The 27,271-nt window shown below is 36.5% G+C and overlaps 1 protein-coding gene across 1 annotated transcript in view; it reads left to right on the top strand.

Annotated features, from left to right (window-relative positions):
- The window catches only part of LOC126417011 (beta-galactosidase-1-like protein 2), a 116,538-nt gene extending 89,594 nt beyond the window's left edge, over positions 1–26,944 (top strand). Inside the window, exons 16-18 of the mRNA XM_050084899.1 lie at positions 2,667–2,879; positions 23,520–23,742; positions 26,869–26,944. Coding sequence (XP_049940856.1) covers positions 2,667–2,879; positions 23,520–23,742; positions 26,869–26,937 — 505 coding nt within the window. The 3' untranslated portion in view covers positions 26,938–26,944. The remainder of the gene's footprint in view (positions 1–2,666; positions 2,880–23,519; positions 23,743–26,868) is intronic.
- Positions 26,945–27,271: the final 327 nt, after the last annotated feature.

Here is a 27,271-nt window from a genome sequence, read left to right as displayed (position 1 = left end):
TGAAATGTGTGTACAAATGTGTGTGAAAAATGGTAAATATACATAAAATATATGTGACATGTGAATACTACAGCAAAGCTATGGGAAGAAAGTTTCTCTTTAATGCCTAGATCAATTTCAGCCAAACATAGTACACATATTATTTATTACCTGGAAAGGAATACTGTGGGGCAAAGAACCACCATCCTGCTATTGATGAGGAGGTGATAACTTGATGATGGAGAGAGAAAATGGGGAGAATGAGATGGACAGAGAGAGGGGGGAGGAGCAGAAAGACAGAGAGTGGGGGGAGGTGCATATGGACAGAGAGAAGGGTAGGAGGAGGTGGTGGACAGTATGTGGGTGGAGGTGGAGATGGTCAGAGGGGAAAGGGGGAACTATACTAATGGAAGATTGGAATAAATATGTACCATGCAACACTGGGTAATCAGCTAGTTTGTTATAAATATATGTGGCAACTAATAATGTGCTGTAAATGTAACTCTGTATTTATAGATGTAAGAAAATATTTTCTTTGAAAAATTGCATTCTAATCAAAACAGAGCAAACTAATAGTAGCAGATAAACAGCATGTATATATGAATGTTGTTCAAAAAGTACCCAATCTTCCTTTTTATTGTTGAAATCAACAACGGAATCCGGGCTCTTGCACTCTCTATGGTAGTAGGCATGTGCTGTGCATGTGTCTGACTTTTTCACACCTGTGGAAACTACTACCAGTCACTAGTTAGCTGTTGGCAAGTGTACATGTGTATGTGGTAGTCTGTGAATTTTTGTTGTGGACAAAATGACAGAAAAGGTGGAACATTATTACTGCAACAAATTTTGTTTTAAGCTTGGTGATTCTGGAGCTGAATCCAAGTGTTTGAGGACAAATCAATGGGTACTACACAGGGAAAGAAGTGAAGTGTGAAGTGTGTTCCTGTAGGGCCTCAACATCTGGAAATGACATTGTTATTGATCACGTAAGGGCCATTGTGATCCAGAATAGATGAACTATGTTCATAAAACTGGTAGGCAAGGTTAAAATTAGTATTGGATCTGTTAATTCCATTTTAATGGAACATTTGGCCCTCAGGTGGAACTCAGTAAAATTTGTGCTAACAACAGAGCAGAAAAAATTTTGTTTGCACATTGCACAGGACATGCTAGATACTGTGAACAGTAATCACAACTTCCTTAACACCATGAGCACTGGTGATAAGTCCTGGGTTTATGGGTATGACTCAGTAACAAGTTCCAGTCATTGCAGTGGAAGTATCCATCATATCTAAGACCCAAAAAATAGGGGTAGGTGTGCAGGAATGTGAAAGTCATGCTGACCATCTTTTTGACTCCAAGGACACGGTTATCATGAGTACATCTCAGAAGGTACTAATGTCAAGAAGGAGTAACTACCAAGTGGTTCTGCATCACTTTGTTGAAGCAGTGAGATGCAAATGGCTGGACTTGTGGACATCAGACAGTTTGTTGCTTCGGCACAATAACACATCCATTCATCATTCCCAAATAAATCAGAGCTTTTTGGCCAAACACAACATGGCTGTGATTTGTCAGCCTCCCTACTCCCCTGATCTAGCACTGAGTGACTTCTGGCTTTTCCCTAAAGTGAAAAGGACTCTGAAAGGAACCCATATTTCAGAACAGGGAAGACATTATGCATAATTTGATAGAGCAGCTGCACAGCATACCAAAAGAGGCTTTCCAATGATCTGTCAGCAGTGGCAGACCTTTTAGGCTAATATCAATACAGATAGACAAAAAAATCTACTCACCAAGCAGTGGCGGGAGAACGCATATATAAAGAGGGTTTTACTCTAATTAAACCTTTGTTAACATCTTATTTTAAGGGATGAGGGTTAAAAATTTTCATTTCTTTGACAACATTCATTAACATGAAGGTTTAATAGAAGTGTGCAGTCAGGCTGTTTTACATCTATCTACATAATAGACTTTACTCAGTTTTTGTTCCAATAAAAGCTTTAAACATTACACTAGAATTACTATTGAGTTCACTATCCTTTTTGGCGTCCTTTTCTCTTAAATATTGACAGATGATCTGTGACACAGCAGTCCTCTGTCTTTAGAAAGATTATTAATCATCTGTTTGTTATTTGTTTCATTATTAGAATATTGTCACAAATTTCTATCATACCATCATCACTGCAACTTTGTGGCTGATTACAGCTGTGTGCTGGGCTGTAACTGGAACTTGGGATGATTGCATTTCATGGACAATTTCTGTACTGACTGAGCTATCCAAGCAATTAGCCCTCACAGCTTCATTTCCTCCAGTATCTCTTCTCCTATCTTCCATACTTCACAGAAATTTGCCTGCATTCCTTGCAGGACTAGCACTTATGGAAGCAAGTATACTACAGAGAAATGGCTTAGATATAGTCTAGGGGATTGTTTCCAGAATGTATTTTCACTCTACAGAGAGTGTATGGTGATTTTAAAAGATGTAAGAATGTGCCATGTGACATGCTTGGATAGCTCAGTTCATAGTACACTTATGTGAAATGCAGAGGTTCCAATTTTGAACCCTTGACAAGCACATCATTTTTATTTGTCAGAAAGAATCAAATCAGTGTACACTCTGTTACAGAGTGAGAATTTGTTCTGGAATCATCATCATTGTTTAAATAATGTAATAATGCTTACAGTAATGCCAGCACAACATTGAGTGCAGAAGCCAGTGTTCCACACACACTAGACATACTAGTTGAGAACTGGGGACGTGTTAACTATGGAAGACTTGACAGTGGTGTTTTTGATCAGAGGAAAGGAATTGTGTCAGGACCTGTACTGATTGATGGGACAGCTATCTCAGACTGGCAAATCTTTGCTCTTCAGTTCAAGAAGAAATGGCTTCAAAGGTGAGTCTACCTGACAGTGATTGCACTTTCGTATAGCTTATGCTACCGTAAAGCTTAGCTGTTTGATACAGCGGATAAGATAATCCTATGTCTATGTGAATGGAGTTAAAAAGAAAACAGACCAAAAGTGATTATAGTTATTATACTCAAATTTTAATTTCTGTATTTTGACAATAGTGGTTTCAATTGGATGCATAATTGTTACTGTATAAAAATCTTGGCTGATATTCTGTGATTTGTCCTGGTGTCAAAACTGTATTTAGGTGTTATTTCTTGAAATTTTTTATAAAATACATTTGACCCTGAACTCTTCAAAATCTGGAAAATGCTTTCAATGTACAAGTGTTTTTGAGATAGGAGAATGTTCAGTTTTCCCCTTCATTCAATAAAAGTTTCTTTAGCAGATAATCACTTAAATTAATTTTAATCTAACTGCTGGCATGGAGGTTTTATACTTAAAGATCATTAATTGTCATCCTTAAAGAGGATTGAATCTTTTAGAGATAGCTTGGCTAGGACACTGTTCTGGTGTCCATTCATGTCTTGTGGTATGTATCTTCTTTCCTGCCCATACAAGTAAAGACTTTTGTATCCTATTCATTGGTGTGAATAGTGATAATAATATTTATTTGCACATAAGGTCTTTATAGTGTTGGGCACCATGATTTTATTGTGCATTAATAAAATTATCCCACAAATATTATGGAACGTATACAAAAAAGTCCATTAGGCCTTATAGCTCAAAGATTGTTAAAAATATTGACTAGCACTAACAACTTTCATGGCTGGAAGTGTTTCACTTATAGAAATATTCCAGACTATTACGACATGAATTACAGACATGGGGTATGGGTTCCATCTTTCTGCAAACACCTTTTTTTTTTTTTTTTTTTTTTACCCAAACATGCTTCAGAACCTGCGTACCATCATCAATGGGCTTTTTGTTTATTGAAAAATTGTAAAAAGTGAAAATATTTTAGGTTATAATTGATTTAAAAAGTGTGGTCTAAAGAAAGTTTTTGTTCGTTTTGCTTATTACCGTGATTTTACTTTATGTGGTTTCTCAGGGCAACTCTATAGTTTCCAGCACTGATAGCATGTCATCTGCAAACCAAATAATGTAAATGTAAATTTCATTGACAATTTAACACAATCCTTGATTTTTAAAAATGTGATTTGTGGTGTGTCAAAATGTTTTGTGTATATATTCTTGTTTATATTTTATTTTGGTCCTGCAGAACCACATAATGTAAAATCACAGTAAGAAGCAAAATTAACAAAAACTTTCTGTAGGCCTCACTTTGTTTAATCAATTGTAACATAAAATATTTTCACTTTTTACAGTTTTTTCAGTGAAATGATGATGGCACAGAGGTGGTGAAACATGTTTGGGTTAAAAGAAAAAGCAGTGTGTTTGTAAAAAGGCACAACCTAAATCCTATAATTTAATTGCAAATGCAGAAAGAAAGGACAAGAGCTGCAGATCCAAAAGATGAATATCTCAGATGCTTTTTTTGCTGAAACCCAATGTTTTGTCCCTGATTGTTAAATGATTGATTCAACACTGTAGAGAAACATTACTAGCAAAAAACATTACAATGATCCACTTCTTCACCTGAATTTGTATGCAATTCACATGTCACTGGCCAGCAGCTACACTTAACAATTTTTAACAGTGGAAACATACTTCATGAACAGTTTCAGTAATGAATTTAACACCCATATCTCTACATATATTAGATGCCCATCAGCCACAGTTTAAATGATGTTTGTCAATAATTTATTACTTGCAGAGTGAGATACAAAAATCTTTCTACACAGAGTTGTTTGCAAGTTGGTGTCTAAGTGAAGATTGCTGAAAGAATTTTATAAAGATGTTTACATGACTAACTTTGACACACAAATATTTACATGCTTGTGACTAAGTCTGGATTGCACTTTTATCAATACAAATATTACACTATGTTACCATAATAACGTATACCTGTAGACAGAAGTATTGTCTTCTTCTCCAAATTATGGAAGGGCATCTGAATAATTGTTGAAAACTTACCGACTACCAGATGCACTGCCATCTTCTCCTACTTAAAGAAGAGCATATGAATAATTACAGCACTGAATTTGACTATTAACTTTTAATTTGTACCAGGAAAAAGTTCCAGATTAGTGGCAGTTGAATCACAGTGAGCTTAGTAACAGTCTAGTTTAACTGTGTGTTAGATAACTAGAAACTGACAAAGTTATATGGTCTAATTTGTTAATACTTTGTAGACTGTTGCAGGAATATCCATTTTGCAACGAATTTGGCTAATTTACATAATTTTCTGGGTAGAATAATTAGCCAGCTAACACGTTTCTTAGAACAAGTGGGAATTTTTGTAATCAGAAAACTAAGAGCTACAAAAATAGATAACTGAATTTTGGAGGTAATCTCTGGTTAAAAATGGTAGGTTCTGGGTTGTTCTAGTTGTTTTTTGTTTGTTCTTTTCATACTACCCACCTATATGTATTGACAGTGACATGGCATCCTGTTAATTCCTGCTTTTCCAGTACTATGCACATATCATTGGCCAACTTTAGTTCTTAATTTATCTTCTGGTTATGTTTGTACATTATAGAAATATTCCATTTCATCAAGATCTTTTCCATGTGCTTAGTAATATCTTTAATGAATGACTGGTAAACATGGGATTTTGCAGATGCCTTTATATTGATATGATCTTTTTGTGGCTGTTTTGAAGCTCTTTTTATCTCAGTGGATGAATATGCACTCTTGGTAAGATATTCCAATTCTGAATTGAGCAAATCTGGTTCACAGATGTTTGTTGATCTGTCCACTAAATTATTATATAAATTAGATTTTGTTATGGTTGGGGATTTGAATACTGGTGTAGGTAATGATATGTATTCACAGATGTTCATTGCTCTATCCACTAAATTATTGTATAAATTGGCTTTTGTTATGGTTGAGGATTTGAATACTGGTATCTGTATGCATGGGTTTTCAGTGTGCCCCAAGCTGTCATCTTCTTTCTTGAAGACTAGCAGATCAGGAAAATGTAATCTGTCACCTACATTCTCCTCCATAGTGAACTGAATATTCAAATAATCTCATTGAGATGTTCAAGAAAATGACTTATTTTATTTCTGACATGTCTCCACAACAAAAATGTACCATCCACATAATAGATCTTTTTTCAGTTTCTAATGCCTGTTCTTCAAATTACCATAAAAAATTTGCTATTACCTGGTGTAAGGGGCTCCCCCATAGTCACACTATCAATCTGTTCATAAAACTCTTCATTCCATTTGAAGTAAATGGTCATGAGACAATATTTAAACTGTTCCAATACTTCATTAAGCAGATCCATGGTAAAAAGTGATACCACATCAAAACTGACTACAATATCCTCCAGCTGGATCACTGTGCCATTTAATTTTTCATATAACATGCCAAATTCTTGATGTAAGAGACTGATTGACCCACATGCAGTTGTAAAAGTAGTGTCAATAACTTTGCAATCAAGTCGATTAGCAAACCACTGGCACTTACTATAGGTCTCAGTGGGATGTTTTCCTTTGAAGTTTTATCGACCCATAAAATCTTGGTGGTAGTGTAACTGATCTGAATAGATGTTTCTGAGCACTATGTTCAATTGAGGGCTTGATTTATTAACCATGTAAACTTTTAAGAACTTTGCCAGTGGAGTCCTTAGTCAGATTACAGTATCTTAGTTGGTCACATTCATAACCACTGTTGCATAGCCATTGCCAGTGGGGAGAATTATTGTATAAATTGGCTTTTGTTATGGTTGAGGATTTGAATACTGGTATCTGTATGCATGGGTTTTCAGTGTGCCCCAAGCTGTCATCTTCTTTCTTGAAGACTAGCAGATCAGGAAAATGTAATCTGTCACCTACATTCTCCTCCATAGTGAACTGAATATTCAAATAATCTCATTGAGATGTTCAAGAAAATGACTTATTTTATTTCTGACATGTCTCCACAACAAAAATGTACCATCCACATAATAGATCTTTTTTCAGTTTCTAATGCCTGTTCTTCAAATTACCATAAAAAATTTGCTATTACCTGGTGTAAGGGGCTCCCCCATAGTCACACTATCAATCTGTTCATAAAACTCTTCATTCCATTTGAAGTAAATGGTCATGAGACAATATTTAAACTGTTCCAATACTTCATTAAGCAGATCCATGGTAAAAAGTGATACCACATCAAAACTGACTACAATATCCTCCAGCTGGATCACTGTGCCATTTAATTTTTCATATAACATGCCAAATTCTTGATGTAAGAGACTGATTGACCCACATGCAGTTGTAAAAGTAGTGTCAATAACTTTGCAATCAAGTCGATTAGCAAACCACTGGCACTTACTATAGGTCTCAGTGGGATGTTTTCCTTTGAAGTTTTATCGACCCATAAAATCTTGGTGGTAGTGTAACTGATCTGAATAGATGTTTCTGAGCACTATGTTCAATTGAGGGCTTGATTTATTAACCATGTAAACTTTTAAGAACTTTGCCAGTGGAGTCCTTAGTCAGATTACAGTATCTTAGTTGGTCACATTCATAACCACTGTTGCATAGCCATTGCCAGTGGGGAGAATTATAATATTATTGTTCTCTATCTGATTTTTTTATAGCATTCATTTCACCCATAGTCACTTTACCTTTTGGAGGGTTCATGTCAGCTAATACTCTTACTACTTCTATATATATTTCTTCAACTATTACTGCATCCAGACCATGAATGCCTGCTAACACAATAACTGTAATTTGTGCCATGGACATAACTCACAGAATAATGACAAAATTTCTGCCTTTGGCAAGGACAGATCTCTCACCAGCAGATAATGAACATTTTGATAAATTGATAAGTGTGGGAAGCATCTAAACCCAGATCATCTGATTGGGTTACAAATCAACAAATTTCTTCTTCTGTTCACTTGACATTGCCAACATACAGTTCCCCATAGTATCATGCAATGATCTGTCAATTTCACCCCAACCATCATTGAACCATGGAGCGACATTAATTTACAGTTTGTGCTTGCCAAGTCATGGTGTATCCGCTGAGCGTAGTCTCACATGAATCCTTCTACACAAATGGAGGTTGCTAGTGTCAGCACTAGTAGCTGCATTTGTCAGTGCACTTGTCAAGCTGCAGTTGTTTCAGTTTCCTTGGACTACTCTATATTTGCCAGATTTCTAAAATATTATGAAAAGGATAGTTGCTACTCACCGTATAGTGGAGAGGCTGAGTTGCAGTCAGGCACAACAAAAAGACTGTCACAAAATAAGCTTTCGGGCAGCAAGGCCTTTGTCAAAAATAGATGACAGACACACACACCCACACTCATGCAAATGCAACTCACATGGCTTCAACTGCCAGAGACTGCTGTCATGTGTGTGTCAGTAGCGACTATCTTTTTCATAATATTGTTACTTTCCATTCTGGATTTTCCTGTTTGATTATTGCCAGAGCTCTGAGTGATTTACTGAGGAATAATTGAGAATACAGGTTTGAAGAAGACCAGAGACAAACATTCAAGATGCTCTAAGATATCCTTTCATGCAATCCAGCTTTAATTGATTACAGGCCAAAATATGAAACTAAATGGCACCCACCCAGCCCCACCCACCTGCCCACTCACCCACACCCACACCCACCCACCCACACACACACACACACGAAAAGATTGTTTTGGAGTTGTGTTATTACAAAAATCAGCAGATAATGACATGTTCCATCCAGTCTTGTATATTAATAAAACAACATATCAAGAGGAAAAAATACAGTAGCTATGAGCTTGGAGCTATAGCTATTGTTAATGCCTTGAAGAAATTAGAGTGTGTTTACTAGAAATATCTTTTAAAATTGTAACAGACTGTGCTGTATTCTAATAGACTCTGGATAAGAAGGACTTGTCATCAAGAATAAAGAGCTGTACAATACCACCAAACAACTCTCAATGAAGAACTTTGGACATGAAGGACTAGGTAAGAGCCAGGATGGGGTGATGATTACAAACCAACAGGCACAGCTACAGAGATGGGAGGAACATTTCGAGGAGTTGTTAAACTGTAAAGACAACTGAGAGGAACAGGTGAGGGATGTTCCATAGGAAGTCAAAGCAAATCAAGACATAAATCTGCAATGTCCCACATGGGTAAAATCAGGAATTTTTTAAGAAGCCTAAAAAATCAAAGGCTCCAGGGCTAGACAGCATAGCACTGGAGCTGTTGAAAGACAATACCAAATGTATCATTCAAATGCTCTATCCCATGCTGATGCATATTTGGCTTGAAGAGAAATTCTCAAAAAAGTCAAAAAGTGGATTGGTGGTAAAGCTAAAAAAAAAAAGAAGAGAGAGAAAGAAAGAAATAAATAAATTTGTCAGCTGCAACAACTGACATGGTACTACATTGCTGTCAGTCCCCTGTAAGGTCCTGACCAGAGATATTTCAAATAGGATTAAAGATTCAACTGAAAATTGACAGCGTAAAGAACGGGTCAGTTTTCAGGCACAACCCAGTTGTGTTGATCTTATTAATATTCTGGGGCTCATATCAGAGCAAAGCAAAGAATTCCAGGCAGCCACGTAACTAACATTCACTGATTCTGAAAAGGCCTTTGACTCTGTGAAACATCAAGTGCTGCGGCATGTGTTATGGAAATGTGGTATATAACAGAAGACTCTTAACATTATCAAAGATCTGTATGGTGGTTACAAATGCTGTGTGATCCCAAGGGGAATCTCACAGATCCAACAGAGGTAACATTTGCAATCCAGCAGGATTGTATTTTCTCACCAACACTCTTCCTACTTGTCCTTGACTCAGTTATGAGAAGTTACTGTGGGTAGAAGACAAGGAATCCAATGGGGTTTCATGAACATCTGGATGATTTGGTTTTCACAGACATTGTTTTATTAGGTCAAAGGCTGACAGATATGGAAGCTAAATTTAACTCACTGAAAAAAGAAGCAGAGATTGCTGTGCTCAAGATAAACATATGCAAAACAAGGAAAATGATAATAAATTGTGGGAACATGGAAGTGGAATTGTTTGTCAGGGAGTGGCAAGCAGAGATTGTCAATTCATTCCTGTATCTGGATGGTATGGTGACAGAAGATGGTGGAGCCAGAGAAGATGTGAAGAACCACATAAATAAGGCAAATGCTGCCTTCCTACAACTGTATCCAGTATGGAGAAACAGAAACATCACATGCAAAAGTGAAATTCGTATTTTTGATACAAATGTCAAGGCTATCCTTCTGTGTGGCAGTGAAAGTTGGAAAGCAGATAGTAAAACATCACAGTTCACAGAGATTCATAAATAGGTGTATCAAGCACATAATGAATATCTGATGACCATAAAAAACAAGTAATGAGGATCACTGGAGAAAAACAAACCAGACACCTATAGAAGAACAGCAGATATGTGAGAGAAAATGGAGATGGCTGGGGCACACACTGAGAAAGTCAAATGGAGCAATCAAAAAGAAGGCACTGGAATGGGATCTCCAAGGAACAAGGAAGACAGGGAGGCCTACAAGTACATGGAAGAGGATGGTGGATGGGGAAGCAAGAAGAGTTGGCAATACCTGGGCAGAATTGAGGGAAATGGATGAAGACAGAAGCGATTGGGGAGTTCTCCTGGATACCTTATGCCCCAATAGGGGTCAAAGGAATTGGGTAAGTCAATTCAAATGCAACACAGCATGAAATCCTCAAGCTTGAGCATCAGAACAGACATTGTGCAGTTAAGTGAACTGAAGAGGAAGTAAAACAAGAGTATCGTGTGCCAGATTTGATTAACAAGGAGAAAAGAATGATCTCCAGTTATGTAAATTGTTTAACTGAGAATAGGAGATCAGCAAAGAAGGCAGGTTTCCTTTGTCCCTTATTCCCTTGTGTGCTAATCACAGGGATCATATTGGACCACTTCAGTCAATACACAAAGAGTACAACCACACTCTAAGTTTTATTGATTCATTTGCCAAGTTCACTTTGCTATGTGCAGTAAAAACTACAAAATCAGCTGAAGCAGTCAATAAGATGCATGTGAGATTGTTTGGACAAGATTCAGTATCAGCAGTGTTGCATAAAATGATAACTGGATCCTTACATTACCTACCACACTTATCACCTGATGTAACTGAAAACTACAGAGAAAACCTTAGCTCACTTGTATGTAAGTTGCCCAATCATACTACAATCATTGGTGGAGACTTAAATCATCCAACAATTAATTATGAAAATTACAGTTTTTTTAATGGTGTGCATGGTAAGACATCCTGTGAAACATTACTAAATGCCTTCTCTGAAAACTATCTAGGACAGATAGATAGGAACCCCACTCATGAAGGAAAATATTGGATCTAATGGCAACAAATAGACCTGACTTCTTTGAGGATGTTCACATCGAAACTGGTATCAGTGACCATGACACAGTTGTAGTAGCAATGATTACCTAAGTACAAAGGACAAATAAACCAAGGAGAAAGATATATATGTTCAATAAACTAAATAAAAAGCCAGTTCTGTCATATCTCAATGAGGAACTTGAAATTTTCAGCACAGGGCATAAGCATCTAGGGGAACTATGGCTCTGAAGAAAAGTCTGAAGAAACAGAGATTATTGCATAATAGGTGTAAAACAAAGTGTAGGGCTATTGATAGAGAGATGCTGAATGAAATGCATTTAGCTCTTAAGAGAGCAATGTGTGATGGTTTCAATGACTACTGCAACTGAATGTTGTCAAATGCTATTTCACAAAACCCAAAGAAATACTGGTTGTATGTAAAGGCTGTTGGTGGTACCAAAGTTAGTGTGCAGTCGATAGTGAACGAGACAGGAACTGAAACTGAGGTTAGCACAGAAAAAGCTGAAATACTTAATTCCATTTTCAAATGTTCCTTTCAAATGAAAACCAAGGAGAATTGCCCCAATGTAATCCTTGTACTACTGGAAAGATGAATGAAATAAGTATTAGTATAAGTGGTGTTGAGTATAGTTAAAACCATCAAAAGTGAACAACGTTCCAGGGCCCAATGGAATCTCTGTCAGGTTCTATACTGAATTTTCAGCTGAGTTAGCCCCCCTTATAAGTATAACCTATTGTAGATCCCTCAAACAAAAAACTGTCCAGTTATTGGAAAAAAGCACAAGTCACACATGTTTACAAGAAGAATAAAAGAAATGAATCACAAAAATACGGTCCAATATCCTTGACATAGATTTGTTGTAGAATCTTATAACATATTCTGAGCTCAAACACAGTGAGGTATCTTCAACAGAATGGTCTTTCCAGTAGTACAAGGATTACATTGGGGCAATTCTCCTGCATGGTAAGACATCCTGTGAAACATTACTAAATGCCTTCTCTGAAAACTATCTAGGACAGATAGATAGGAACCCCACTCATGAAGGAAAATATTGGATCTAATGGCAACAAATAGACCTGACTTCTTTGAGGATGTTCACATCGAAACTGGTATCAGTGACCATGACACAGTTGTAGTAGCAATGATTACCTTCAGTGCCAACCAGCATGGGTTCTGCAAACATTGGCCATTTGAAAACCAATTTGCACTTCTCTCACATGACATACTGACAGTTTTGCATTAAGGTAGCCAGGTAGATGCAGTATTTATTGACTTCTGAAAAGCATTTGACACAGTATCACATCTATGCTTACTGTCAAAAGTATGAGCATATGGGATATCAAAAGCAATTTTTTGACTGGATTGAGGACTTTTTGATAGATAAAATGCAGCATGTTATCTTGGATGGAGAGATATTGCCAGATGTAGAGGTAACTGCAGGTGCGTGCCAGGAAAGTGTTTTGGGACCCTTGCTGTTCATGTTGTATATTAATAATCTTATAGAACATGAGTTTGATGGTTGTATTCTTTTATTTTTTGGATCATGTAATATTAGAATCTGTGGTTCTGAGAATAGTAAATAGTTTCACATGAAAATCAGAACTCATTTAAAAATGGAAAATGTTGTTAGTAAAAATCTTGAAAAGTACTTGACTGATTTACTTCAGATTTTTACACAACACTAGTGGTGGCCAATGATTATGTACTAGTGTGCTACAGCACACTGTAAATAACACACTAAAGTTATCCCATTTCTCTTCTAATGCAAGTCAGAAATCTCACTAAAATTACACCATTTTTCTTCTCTGGAGAAAAACATACCAACTAGAAACCAAAGTACCTAATGCTGAAATGATTTCAGTCATGCTATGATCCACTCAGAGAAGAGATGCAGCTGTCTTCATGTGACTGTGTGTGCTCTGGTATGCCACCATTCCCACCAGAACTAAATGTGCTACAAATCTCACAGTGCCATGAAAGTAACATGAGGTCTAGCAGTATCCCAATCGCGCTATTTCAGCTCTAATCATGTGACCAATGAAATGTCAGAACTGGAAGGCCAATAGAAAAGCATTATGTTTCACCTGCATGCAGGTTTATATTACTTATGTTGTTTTTCATGCACTGAAGATTTATCATGGACATATACACTTTGTTATGATTTCTTGTAATTAAATGTCAGTTAATGATACATCAGCAGTAAAAGCCTTCACAAGATTCTAACATAAATAATAATATTGTTAAATGTTACATATCTTCAGCATGGCTGTGTCATTAGAGACATCAAGTCATGGAAATGAAGCAAAAACATGTTCACATCATATGGTATGCACCCTCATGAACCATGGACCTTACCACTTGTGGGGAGGCTTGAGCTTGCTCAAATGATACAGACAGCTATACAATAGGTGCAACCACAATGGAGGGGTATCTGTTGAGAGGCCAGACAAACAAGTGGTTTCTGAAGAGGGGCAGATGCCTTTTCAGTATTTGCAGGGGCAACAGTCTGGATGAGTGACTGATCTGGCCTTGTAACATCAACCAAAATGACCTTGCTGTTCTGGTACCGTGAACAGCTGAAAGCAAGGGAAAGCCAATCTTTCTCGAGGGCATGCATCTCTACTACATGATTAAGTGATGTGGCATCCTCTTGGGTAAAATATTCTGGAGGTAAAATAGTCCCTCATTTGGATCTTTGGCAGTGAGTACTCAGAAGGATGTTGTTATCAGGAGAAACAAAACTGGCATCCTGCAAATCGAAGCACAGAATTTCTGATCCCTTAATTGGGCAGGCAGGTTAGAAAATTTAAAAAGGGAAAGGATAGGTGAAAGTTAGATCTAGTGAAAGTTAGTGAAGTCGAGTGGGCAGAGGAACAGGACTCCTGGTCCGGTGAATACAATGTTATAAGTACAAAATAAATAGAGATAAGGCAGATGTAGGTTTAATAATGAATAAAAAGTAGGAAAATGGATAAGCTATGATGAACAGCATTGTGGATACATTACTGTAGCCAAGATAGACACAAATCCTACACCCACCATAGTAGTACAAATTTATATATCACCTAGCTTTGTATATGATGAAGGGATTCAAGAAATATGTGATGAAATAAAAGACATCATTCAGATAGCTACAGCAGACAAAAATTTAATAGTCATAAGAGACTGGAATTCAATAATAGGAAAAGGAAGAGAAGAAAAATAGTAGGTGAATATGGACTGGAGGAAAGGAATGAAAGAGGAAGCTGCCTGGTAGAATTTTGCACAGAGTATAATTTAGAATTTTGCAGTTGATTGTATAATTGGAGGACAGGGATTCTGGAACCAGATTGTAAATTGTAAGGCATTTCCAGGGACATACATGGTCTCTGACTACAATTTATTGGTTATGAACTGTAGACTAAAACTGAAGAAACTGCAGAATGGTAGGAATGTAAGGGCATGGACCCAGATAAACTGAAATAACCAGAGGTTGTATAGAGTTTCAGAAACAGCATTAAGGAATGATTGACAAGAGCAAGGGAAGGGAATACAGTAGAAGAAGAATGGTTAGCTTTGTAAGATGAAATAGTGAAGGTAGCAGAGGATTAAGTAGGTAAAAAGATGAGGGCTATTAAAAATCCTTGGGTAACACAGGAGATATTTAATTTAATTGATGAAAGCAGAAGATAGAAAAATGCAGTAAATGAAGAAAGTGAAAGGGAACACAAACATCTAAAAAATGAGACTGATAGGAAGTGCAGAATGGCTAAGCAGGAATGGCTGGTGGAGAAATGTAAGAATATAGAAGCATTTATCATGAGGGGTAGGATAGATGCTTCCTACAGGAAAAGTAAAGAGACCTTTGGAGAAAAGAGAACCATCTGTATGATCATCAAAAGCTCAGATGGAAAACCAGTCCTAAGCAAAGGAGTAAATCAGAAAGATGGAAGGAATGTGTAGAGGGTCTATGCAAGAGAGATGTACTTGAGGGCAATATTTTGGGAATGGAAGAGAACGTAAATGAAGATGAGATAGGAGGCATGATATTGCACAGAGAATTTGACGGAACACTGAAAGACGTAAGTCAAAACGAGGCCCAGGAGTAGACAAAATTCAATTAGAACTACTGATAGCCTTGGGAGAGTCGCCATGACAAAACTCTTCCATCTGGTGAGCAAGAGTGAAATACCTTCCGACTTCAAGAAGAAGACTGGTGTGAAAATTACTGAATGATCAGTTTCATAAGTCACAGTTGCAAAATACTAACTTGAATTAATATGAATGAAAAAACTGGTATAAGCCAACATCAGGGTAGATAAGGTTGGATTCCAGAGAGATGCACGAACACATGAAGCAATGCTGACCCTACGACTTCTCATAGAAGATAAGTTAAGGAAAGGCAAGCCTATGTTTTTATCATTTGTAGACTTAGAGAAAGCTTTTAACAATGTTGAATGGAATATTCTCTTTCAAATTCCAAAGGTGGAAGGGTTAAAACATAGGGAGTAGGAATTAAAGTCCAGGGAGAAGAAATAAAACTTTGAGGTTACCTGATGACATTGTAATTCTGTGGCTGTGGCTGTTCACAATTAGCACAGAAACCGGATGGCAACTCATAAGAGTTGAGGGGCATGAAAGGGAAGTAGTGGTTGAGAAAGGAATGAGACAGGGTTGTAGTCTGTCACTGATGTTATTCAACCTGTTTATTGAGAAAACAGTAAAGGAAATAAAGGAAAATTTGGAGTAGGAATTAAAGTCCTGGGAGAAGAAATAAAACTTTGAGGTTAGCTGATGACATTGTAATTCTGTCAGAGACAGTAAAGCACTTGTAAGAGCAACTTAACATTGTTAACAGTGTCTTGAAAAGAGGATATAAAATGAATGTCAACAAAAGTAAAATAAGGATAATGGAATGTAGCCAAATTAAATCAGGTGATGCTGAGGGGATTAGATTAGGAAATTAGACACTTGAAGTAGTAGATGAGTTTTGCTATTTTGACAGCAAAATAATTGATGATGGTCAAATTAGAGACGATGTATAAATGTAGACTGGAAATGGCAACAGAAACATTTGTGAAGAAGAGAAATTTTATAACATCGCATATAGAGAGTGTCAAGAAGTCTTTCCTGGAGGTATTTGTATGGAGTGTAGCCACATATGGAAGTGAATAATGAATGATAAACTTTTCAGACAATAACAAAATAGAAGCTTTAGAAATGTGGTGATACAGAAGAATACTGAAAATTAGATGGGTAGATCATGTAACTAATGAGTGGTATTGAATAGAATTGGGGAGGAAAGAAATTTTTGACACAACCTGACTAGAAGAAGGGACACATCCTGAAACATCAAGGGATCACCAATTTAGTACCAGAGGGAAGCATGGTGAGTAAAAATTGAAGAGGGAGACAAAGAGATGAATACAGTAAGCAGATTCCGAAGGATGTAGTCTGCAATAGTTATTTAAAGATGAAGAGATTTGCATAGGATAGAGTAGTATGGAGAGCTGCATCAAACCAGTCTTTTCACTGAAGACTGCAACAACAACCATATAGTATGCAATTATTTTTTCTTCTTCTTCACATTTATAAGAGATTCAAGGAACAGCTGTTACATTTGAATTCTTCCTTGTCACAAATATTTGGCTGTTTTACCTGAATATGTTGTGAATTCTGAAGGTGTAATTAAACAGAAGAAATGAGAAGACTGTGATGTCAATAACTAGCACTGAGGGTTATAGATAAATTCTCCACAAGAAAACAGCAACAAAGGGACTTCATTTTTCATCACTGAGTAAGCACTGTCTTTTTAACAACAATGTACAAATATTCAGCCATAAAGAAAAATGCTGTGCTTTGAAAATGTGTAATTTCATTTGCTTTCTGGCAGCCACTTTTAACTATGATAGCAGGGCATTTAAACCATCAGATAAATCATTTCTCTCATATATACTGTTTCTCTGTGTATATAATTTTAAACAAAAATTGTATACACAGGAATTTGCTGTTTTGTATTCTTTCTGGCAGTCAGTTGTAACAGAAAATCTGTGTATTAGAAAAGTTTTATTTGTGGCTTGTTGGCTTATGATTAGAATACTACAACACAGTCTAAATTGTCCAAAGCTTTCAATAATTATGAAAAGGATAGATTGGTACTCACCATAAAGATAAATCACTGAGCTACAGAGAGGCACAAAAAAAATGTTACATTAAGCTTTTGACTGAAGTCTTCCTCAGAAAAGAAAAACACACAAGCAAACTCACCTCACATGCATGTGACTGTTGTCTTCCTGCTCAGGTCAGACTGAAATGAACACAATGAACAGTAATAATAATCCATAGTGGAGCAGGGAAGGGGGAAGGTTAGCAATGTAGGGGTGGGGGAAGAGGAAACAGTGCTTCCTGACCAAGTATACAGGGACTAGAGGTGGAGACAAGGCTATCTGGTGAAGCGGCGTATAGTGTAACAGGACACTGTGGGTGTTCCACTATATGAAGACTTGTCACATCAGCTAAAGATGTTCACAATGTTTAAGTAAAGTAGGGGGTAAAATATTGACTGGCCTACTGTACGTATCATATCTGTTCCAACATAGAGGGTATACAAGGGAAGATGTAGCCGCAGTGCACCAAAGCCAGCAGAATCCTGATCACTTGTGGGATGTCTGGTTTGCACTCTGTGGATGCAGAAGACATGCACAGACTATATGGGATTATGATATTATTATGGAATCTCTTAAAAGAAAAACAAATGATGGTTTTTAACATAATTTAAGAAAGCTCCTGTGTTACTGTTTAGATCTTTTTGGTACACTCTTGTCTGAGTTCTCATAGAAAGAGGATGTATTCGTGTCATGTTAATGGACTAATGCAGTTGTGAAATAAACATCTGGAAATGGATGGTTGAAAGTGAAAATACATTTTCAGCCATCATTCATTTGGTGTAAGTCATAAGTCCGAAAACTTTAGCAGTTCCCTGCAGCAGAGAATGTGCTTCACAGAAGTCCATATGGTAGCATAGCTGGTCCACAAAATTCTATGTGATGACCAGAATTACATACAAGCCAGATTCATAAAAAAAGGGTCCTTCAACAGAACATTGTGATGCTTGGTAAAGGATGCAAGTGAAGTAGCACCATGCAATACCAAACTAAACTAAACCAACTAACTCAACCAGAACCTAGATGTAAGTTTTTTCACTGTACGTGGGAGGCTCATTGTGCACTGCTCTCTACCATTGAACCCACCAATCTTTCCCCCTTCTCTGCTCCTTTCCTTTTTGCTTCCTCTCTTTTCCCCTGCCCCCACCCCCCCCCCCCCCCACCCCAATTCGTCCCAGTCTCCCAATGCCACAACAGGTAGCCTTATCCGCCACATCTAGTCCTTGCACTCTCTTTCCCCACCAGTACCCCACTATCCCTCCCACTTCCCCACTCCACTACATATTTTTGCTTCCATTCAAAATATTTGTTTCAGTCTGGCCTGAGCAGCCAGAGATAGTGATCATTTGTGTGTGAGGTTTGCTTGCTTGTGTGAGTTGTATGTGCCCCTTGTAATGGTCGCCTAGTCGTTGATATAGCTAATTGCTGTAATCGCGCTATTTCACTCCCATTTACGGAGCTTGTTAGCACTTGATGTTAGGTTGGCGCCATTAAAATGCGTTGTAGAAATCGCTGCTGCTTGCTGCTGTGTCTCGATGCTGATGCTGGCTCTAAATCTGGTTGTCTAGGGTTAAAAACATGAGGTCCCGTGTTTTTTATGTGCTTTTGATGATAAAGAACGAGCGAAACCAACAAATATGTAAACTTCAAATATTTATTACTCTGGTGGCCATCTTAATTCCACTGTCCACCAAAGACCATGACACAACACAAAGTAGTACTTCCATTACATGATCTTTGCATTGTTTATCCACCTCAAACAATAACACACAAACACACTTTACCAGAGTGACATTCCGACTGCCTCCTTGACCCTTCTTGCTGCTTGTATTTATAACATTGTCAAAGAACTACTAAAAAGAGATATAGTTTACAAGTCACATGTACATCTGTTATCATAATTTGTGCAGAAAAGTTATTAATTTGCATCGAGTGACATAATTTAACATGTTATGAAAATGACAGACAGATTTGTTGACTTGACAGAATAATTCTCTGTTACAAAAAGGCCATTTTTTTAGAAGTTTGTCAACTGACTTCTCTAATTTGCATAAATAAGTAAGTAACATGAATTATTAAGAATTACATTGGTTTTCGTCTAAAATAGGATTGATTACGTGAATACTGAGTGAAAACACTCCTAGTGAACAAATAGGTTTCACTGGGTGATTTTTATTTAAGGAGATCCAAAATACCTAAGTTGGCTACTATTTTTCGTACTTCATATTAATTATTTAAGATAAACTTAGTGTTTTTACATGATGACATTTGCTGTATCAGTGATCAAGTGATATTAACTTTTGTGTGGGTCAGTTATTCAGTATGATTTAATGGGTTGACTGTTTATGGAGACATGTTGTGCAATCATTGTTAACATACACAATAACTTTTCTATAATCATAAATACTCGTTAAACTGGTTGAATTTGGAGGGTATCACATACTTCGGTAAAGTAAAGCCTTTAATATGTTCTATTACAATACCCCCCTCGGGTAATATCCTTTACAGAATGTTAATGATATTAGCCGACTAGGACAAATGTGTCAAATGCTTAAAATTTGGAAAAGTACTACTTTAATAATTTTTTTTTTGTTTTACTATGCATAATGTGTATGTATACCCTGACCGTTACACCGTTTCAAAATGACTTTTTCCTGCAAATATTTTAGTTATGTTCTTTCAAATGCACTTTGTGTTATGGCTCTCAGTACGACAGCATAATAAAAATATTTAGTAATAAATGAAAGTAAAAAAAAACTTAATCTTTGCTCCCAGTGAGCCACATGGAAAATGATCAAAAACAGACATAAATATATCACATGCGATCTTAAGATATATAAAAAAAATATATGTAAATTATTTCAAAGCCAGCTCTCATTGAGTCACAGAATAATCAAGATAATAGAAGGAACATAAATATATTACATAGATGGACAGGTCAGATGTCCATAGGAAAATATTGCAACTGTCTGCTCTTTTTGAGCCACATAAAGGAAATGAAAACAAAAAACATAATTAGAAGTATGGACATGATATATAAACACAAACACTAGAGAAGTCACATGTATGAATATAATATGCATTTTAAAAAAAAGAAAATATTTAAAAAACTTGTCTCCCATTGAGACAGTCAAGATAGTACAAGAACATATTAATACTAAAATTGGACACTTAAATTGGTCACAACATAACACAAACATCAAACTTGGTGAACATCTGATTAGCTGTAGAAAATTGTACACAAATCTTATGCTTAAGAAAATAGTAAGAAAATGATGGGTCTTGCACAACAATTTTTACATTGTCTTTTATATTTGGTGCAAGTATGTCCCATATTCAACAATACAAACAGAAAGTAATAAATGTTTGTCACCTCTCTGGGTGCATGTTTAAACTTGCCCCTTGCAAGTAAAGAAGATGTTTCCAAATTTAATATTCAATAGTGACAATAAAAATATAAAAACATTGTCTCAGAGATCTGGAACTTTTCCAGGGTCTGTAGGATGAGTGGTAGTTGCTATTTGACACACCCAGTAAAAATCTTTGCTGATAAAATGCTTTACGGAAAATGGGTAAGTAACTGTATTCAAACAGGGAAATGTGCTTAATCATGTTTATATGGTTTCAATTCAGTGATGTTTCTTAATCCAAATAACCTTCTTGATCTGGGAAAGATAAGTCTATACGCATTAGGATGTGGGCTTTCTTTTATTTCAAATGGACAAATGTCAATGTTTACTTTAACATATGGACAACTTAGCTCAACATCTTTGTCTATTTCAGTATTTTCAAACAATAGATCATTTTCAATTTCTTTAGTTCCTAAGTCTAATGTCTCTTTCCTACATTTAGCCACATCCCTCTCGGTTTGCAAAGCATTGACAATTAAACATAAACCTTTGTTTTCATCTGTTCCTTTCAACACTGTGTTGTCACTTAACAACCTACTGTTTTCACCCCCTTTTTTATAAAGTCCACTACGGATTCTTGTCCACCATGTAGGATACAAGGTTGCACTTACCTTTGCTAATTCTTTCCAAAAGGCATCTTTGTTTATACAGTTTCCATAGTTGTTCCACAAAACTTCCAAAAACTTTTCCCCTTTTTCTTGAAAACACACATTTACATTCCATCCCTTTATATTTTCTTTATTATTATTACCATTCTCATAGATTAGTGTTTCATAGTTCCCAATAGGCAATAGCTTGTCCTCAGATACACATTCCCTAGTCTGCATTTCACTTAAATTAACCTCATTATTACCCATGTTTGTCACATCACTTACCTTTACTACATAATCACTTTTCAATTCTACAAATACTTTTATTTCTTCCTCCACACTCTCATCAATAACATCACTTGATTTAGGATCATTATTTAAATGTCCCTCTATTACTTCTTCCTCCTCCTCCACAACAACCCCATCTTCAGTTTCCCCCCTATGTATCTGAATCTCAGCAATCGAGTCTTTGGCTCCATTAAACACTTCGGCATCCCCCTTCTTACCAAATAAACCCCCCAAAATTGATTCTATTTGTGGTGTGTCTGACTTTTTATTAACACCAGTATCTTTTTCAGCCCAACTATGGAACTCTGCAATACCTTCAACTTCTGCACTTTCACTAACTACCTGTGCTTGAACCCTGTTTTTATTAACTGTATCACTTTTACTCATAGTATCCCAAAACCTTTTATTAAATTCTAATTTGTTCATTCTAACAACATCAGTATTTTCATGGTATTTACTCTTTACATTGTATCCTCTCCTTTTCCAGTTTCGGCTATGTGTTGTCCTATCATAATATTGTCTAGCCCCAAAACTACGGACATCTAGTGGGACTGTCCACCGTTTCCCGGCTGGTTCCCTCGGTCTGTCCGTTTGTAGTTGTCGTTTTGTTCACTAGTTTCAACAAACCCCCTTCTATCTTGTTCTCTTCCCCAATACCTATTTCTATCATTCCTGTTATCTCTCCTCCATCCTCCCTCCTGTGTATTGTTTCTGAAATCATTTTCATATCTCCTATCTCCCCTATTTGGTTGAATTTGGAGGGTATCACATACTTCGGTAAAGTAAAGCCTTTAATATGTTCTATTACACCCTTCACTAATTCTTATCATACAATATCCCAGAAACAAAAACTATACTTTATACTTTTAGAACATAGGCTATACATTTTGGTAAATTACAATTCCTCACAGTCAGTTTTAATGACAATAGAAGGGCATTTAAAAAACTTGAAAAAATTTTCTCGTCAGCAGTTGTATGTTGCCCTCTTACAAGCTGTCAATTCAGAAAACCAGTTCGTACTCTTACCTCACAGTATCAAAAACATGAAAAATATCATATATGCTGAGGTGGTGTAGTTGTAGTGTGCTCAAAAAATTTAAAAAACCTGATGTAACAATAAAGATCACAAACAAAAACAAAGGAATCTTTTTTATCCATAGTCTATATTCTTTATTATAACTTTGAGCTCCATACATTGACAGTATGTGAAGTTGCAACGAGGAGCTGATTTTTGTGTCATGACCCAATTTTCAGGGATATCCCAGATTATGACATTCCCTTATCTCTAACTCCCATACATATTTTCCTATTGCAAAACATTGCTAGGTTCACTAGTAGGTTATAAATAAGGAATATTGCAAGCAGAAGAATAAAACATATGCGTGTTGTGCTTGACAGCTATCTAACAAAATCTCTAAGAGCATCTTGATGTTACATTCATTCTCAACAAAGTCTACAGAGCCATATTAATAGCACTGAAGTCTGTGTTTTATGTGTCGGTAACAGCTTGACAGTAAATGTTTGCTTATTCCTAATGTGATAAGTTTGTAATACTACCTTGGAAATAAAATAGAGACTTGAAGTAAAAAACCTGTATTAAGCAAATTGTCTGACTTTTTTTCTTTCACATTTGTAGCAAGATTTTAATTTATGTTTAAGTATGTTTTTACAATTTCTTTACGTGTACAGGTGCATCAATATTGACCATAAAATGATATTACTTTTGCCATGATGTCAGTTAGGCAAAATATGGACTGTAAAAATCTACAAGTGTGCACTTGAAATTTGTTCTAGCTTGACTGGGTGGCAGCCAGTTGATGATTCAGTTCGTGGTCCTGTATTGGTTCGAGCCATCTTTGATGTGGATTCTGCACCAAATGACACTTTCATTGATATGAGTGACTGGGGGAAAGGATCAGTCTTCCTTAATGGCTTCCCTCTTGGTCGCTATTTCAATCTTGGCCCTCAAAGAACACTATATGTGCCTGCACCATTGCTTGTACAGGGATCCAATGAGGTAAATGCAAGTGAACAAGGAAAATGCAATACAAATATTGCAAACTAGTTATACATGAAAATATATTCTAGTATGTAATGGATTTATTTCATTTGGACCAGTCATTATAGGCAGATTTCACAATCATTTGAGTAGCTGACAGAAGAGGACTCATGACCGGTGAATACAATGACATAGATTATGCATATTTCATTGCTAGTTCGGTATGTGTGAGGCTTTTGCTGATATTAATTAATGTCATTGTACCTGCACTGATTTTATCTGCATCATCTATCCCTTTCATGTCATTTTAACAAATCTGATCCAATAAATTGATGTGCGGATTATCTTGCTACACAGGTAAAGATATTTTTATGGTTAGATGGTGTGATAAACAAAGCACTTGAAGGTCTACATGAACAGTGCAATAAACAGTAACTTAAATTAAACAAGAATACGAATCGGTTACTTAAATTAAGCAAGAATATGACTCTCCTTTAAAAGGAAAGATGTTGTCTGTATTAATTCCTAAGGAAGATGATCATTGGATTGCTCTGATGCATATGAAGACTAATGAAAATTGTTGTTTCATTCCATTTTTCTAGGAAAGTGTCTTTAAATGTTGGTAGGATTTTAAAAGGATTTCATTTTAAGTGTGTCTTTTACTTGTCATAATAGATCTCATCTTGGTTCAGTGAAAGATGATCTGAAGCTCAATGTATATAAATTTTGTGTCACTGAGTAAGAGCTTATAATACGGGTAGCCAATTCAGAGAGTCCAGAAGTGGTGCATGGGATCTTACGACCACACACAGCTGTAACAATATGTGAAATCCATAATTGCAGAAAACAGTGAAATATGGTGAGACACAGTTCATTGCTGCCACCTTATATTATTGGATGTCTCTTTGTTAGAGAATCCATTGAAATTAGATTGGCAGATAATGTTTTTGATACAGAAAAGACCTTTCCTTTAAGCAAGAAATGTGGCCTAATTTGTTATGTAATGATACGACACTCTCTGCTTCACACAGCACAGGGTTTTAGCCGCAGTTTTTGATAGCCCTACATATTTTGGCAGTGTTTACCACATGCTAGTACTGAATGTATGTGTGATGTTAGGAAGCAGCATACTGTGGCCATTTTTCAGCCCATAAGACCTGTTATTCATTTCTAGTTTGACATCAGTTTAGTGAGACATGGCACAGCATCCCATCTAAAGAAGTCAGCTATATGGACAATTTAAGTATAATGTCTACTTGATAACATGATGCTGAGGCATATGTGAGCACAAAAGAACAATAATCTAATGCTGCACCCATGTCAGAAAGTAAAAGAGATCACATTAACGGGGAACTTCATTAACTCATTTATGAAGTGGAATGGGTAGAAGCTGAAACTTGGTTGATTAAGTGGGATCCAAGCTATCATTCTATGTTTGAATGTGGTAAGGCTGAAACAAAATAGAATTTTGTGTGTAGTGTCCTGGATTTTCATGGAGATGGCAAAGGGATTTCAACAGTGTTGTTGCAGTTGGAAAAATTTGTATTCTATCCTTTGAATATAAAAGAAATAACTTGTTAAAGAGAAAATAATAACAATAAACATAAGGGTTATTAATAATCCAGTGCAATGTAATACCCTATTAGTTAAAAGATAAAGGCAAAACTTTCCTCAACTGGATGGCAAATGTTCCACAGAAATTAAAGTAAAATTGGATATACACCAAGGAGCACTGATGTTCTGAACATACATAAATGGTGTATCAGACCAGGTCATCAGCACCATTTGGTCATTTGCATCATCAGACAAATATGAAATACTGTTAGTACGGATGGTAAACAGAAGGATTATTTTTTACTGTAAGGGTTCCAGGAAAATGTAGTGCATATGTACAGGAAACAACATACAAGATATTGGAGTTACCAGTTCGAGAGTACTGATCAAGCAGTTGAAGTCCTTGTCAAATATGCATGTCAGCAAGCATCTAAGTTCGAAGACATCCTGTTGGTATCATATCAGGTCAGTAAAGCCCATATGAAAGTGTACTATAAATGCTCAGGGAACTTAAATGGAAATATGTGGAAGAAATGTGGCATTGTACTCCAGAAACCTTTGGGTAAATTGAGAGAACTGGCATTCAAGGAAGCATGTTCAACAGTTCTACTGCTTCCATTGTATATCTCATATCAGGATTATGAGAATAATGTATGGTAAGAGAAAATAGGAAATGTACCAAGGAATATACACAGTCATTTTCCTCTCACTATGTGCGCAAATGGCAACTGCCTTACCGCAGTGGAAACACCAGTTCCCATGAGATCACCAAAATTAAGCGCTGTCGGGCATGGCCGGAACTTGGATGGGTGACCATCCAGTCGCCATGAGCTGTTGCCATTTTTCGGGGTGCACTCAGCCTCATGATGACAATTGAGGAGCTACTCAACCGAATAGTAGTGGCTCCGGTCAAAGAAAATCATCATAACGACTGGGAGAGCGGTGTGCTGACCACATGCCCCTCCTATCCGCACCCTCACCTGAGGATGACACGGCAGTCGGATGGTCCCGATGGGCCACTTGTGGCCTGAAGACGGAGTGCTTTTTTATGTGCACAAATGATACAGGACAGAACATTGTTAATGTTGCTACCAAGTCCCCTCTACCATGTACTGTGTAGTGTCTTACAGAATATAGATGTAGACATAAAGAATACACTTCCTGTCATTTCTATGTCTGAACTTGAAATTAAATTCATTAATTGTCATATCATCACCAACATCATCATCATCACCAACACAACTGATTGCACTCATTGCTGAGTGTTGTGATCCCATGTACTAAGCATTGCCACACTGGATGGTTACCAGCTTCATTTAGCTCCTGCTGAAGAGGTAGACTAGAGAGTTGTCATATAATCTACACTAACTATGATAGTATTGCACACTTATTTGAATGAGAATCTACTGCAAAGTAGTTATTCCATAGGAGTGATGACTCTGACATAACCAAGAGCATTTTTTTAAATACTGTCATAGATCTATGTCATTTTTAAGCTAAATTTCATTTATAGTAGAAATTTTTTTGCCTTTCAATAGGTGAAAAATAATTTTTGTTACTCATAATAAGACATTCTTTTTTGTTTTTCAGGTACTCATATTCGAGCTCTACACACCTTCCACAAAAGTTGTCTTCAGTGACTCACCAATTCTAGGATAAAATACAGCACACTGCAATTTATAAATACATTAACCTATTTTTACATTGCTGTTTTTGTAGCTGTAACTGGCCAAGAAAAATGTATTTTGTTCTGAGATGTAAAACAGACATTGTTTCTTAGTTGATCTCTGGCACCAGAGCCAGATTGATTTTCCATCTTTTGTCTATTTTCATATCTTCTAATAACCCCATTGTCAATGAGATGTTAAATCCTAATCTTCCATTCTTCTTCCTGCATACCTGTGTATATCTGTAATTGAAGCTTTATTAATCAAATATTTTTTGTTGTTTCTAAGTTCCTAACACACCAGGGCCTTTTGCAGTCCTACTGCCT

The sequence above is a fragment of the Schistocerca serialis genome, chromosome 8, assembly GCF_023864345.2.
Source record: "Schistocerca serialis cubense isolate TAMUIC-IGC-003099 chromosome 8, iqSchSeri2.2, whole genome shotgun sequence".
NCBI classification, from domain to species: domain Eukaryota; kingdom Metazoa; phylum Arthropoda; class Insecta; order Orthoptera; family Acrididae; genus Schistocerca; species Schistocerca serialis.
This window is presented reverse-complemented; position numbering and strand designations above follow the sequence as displayed.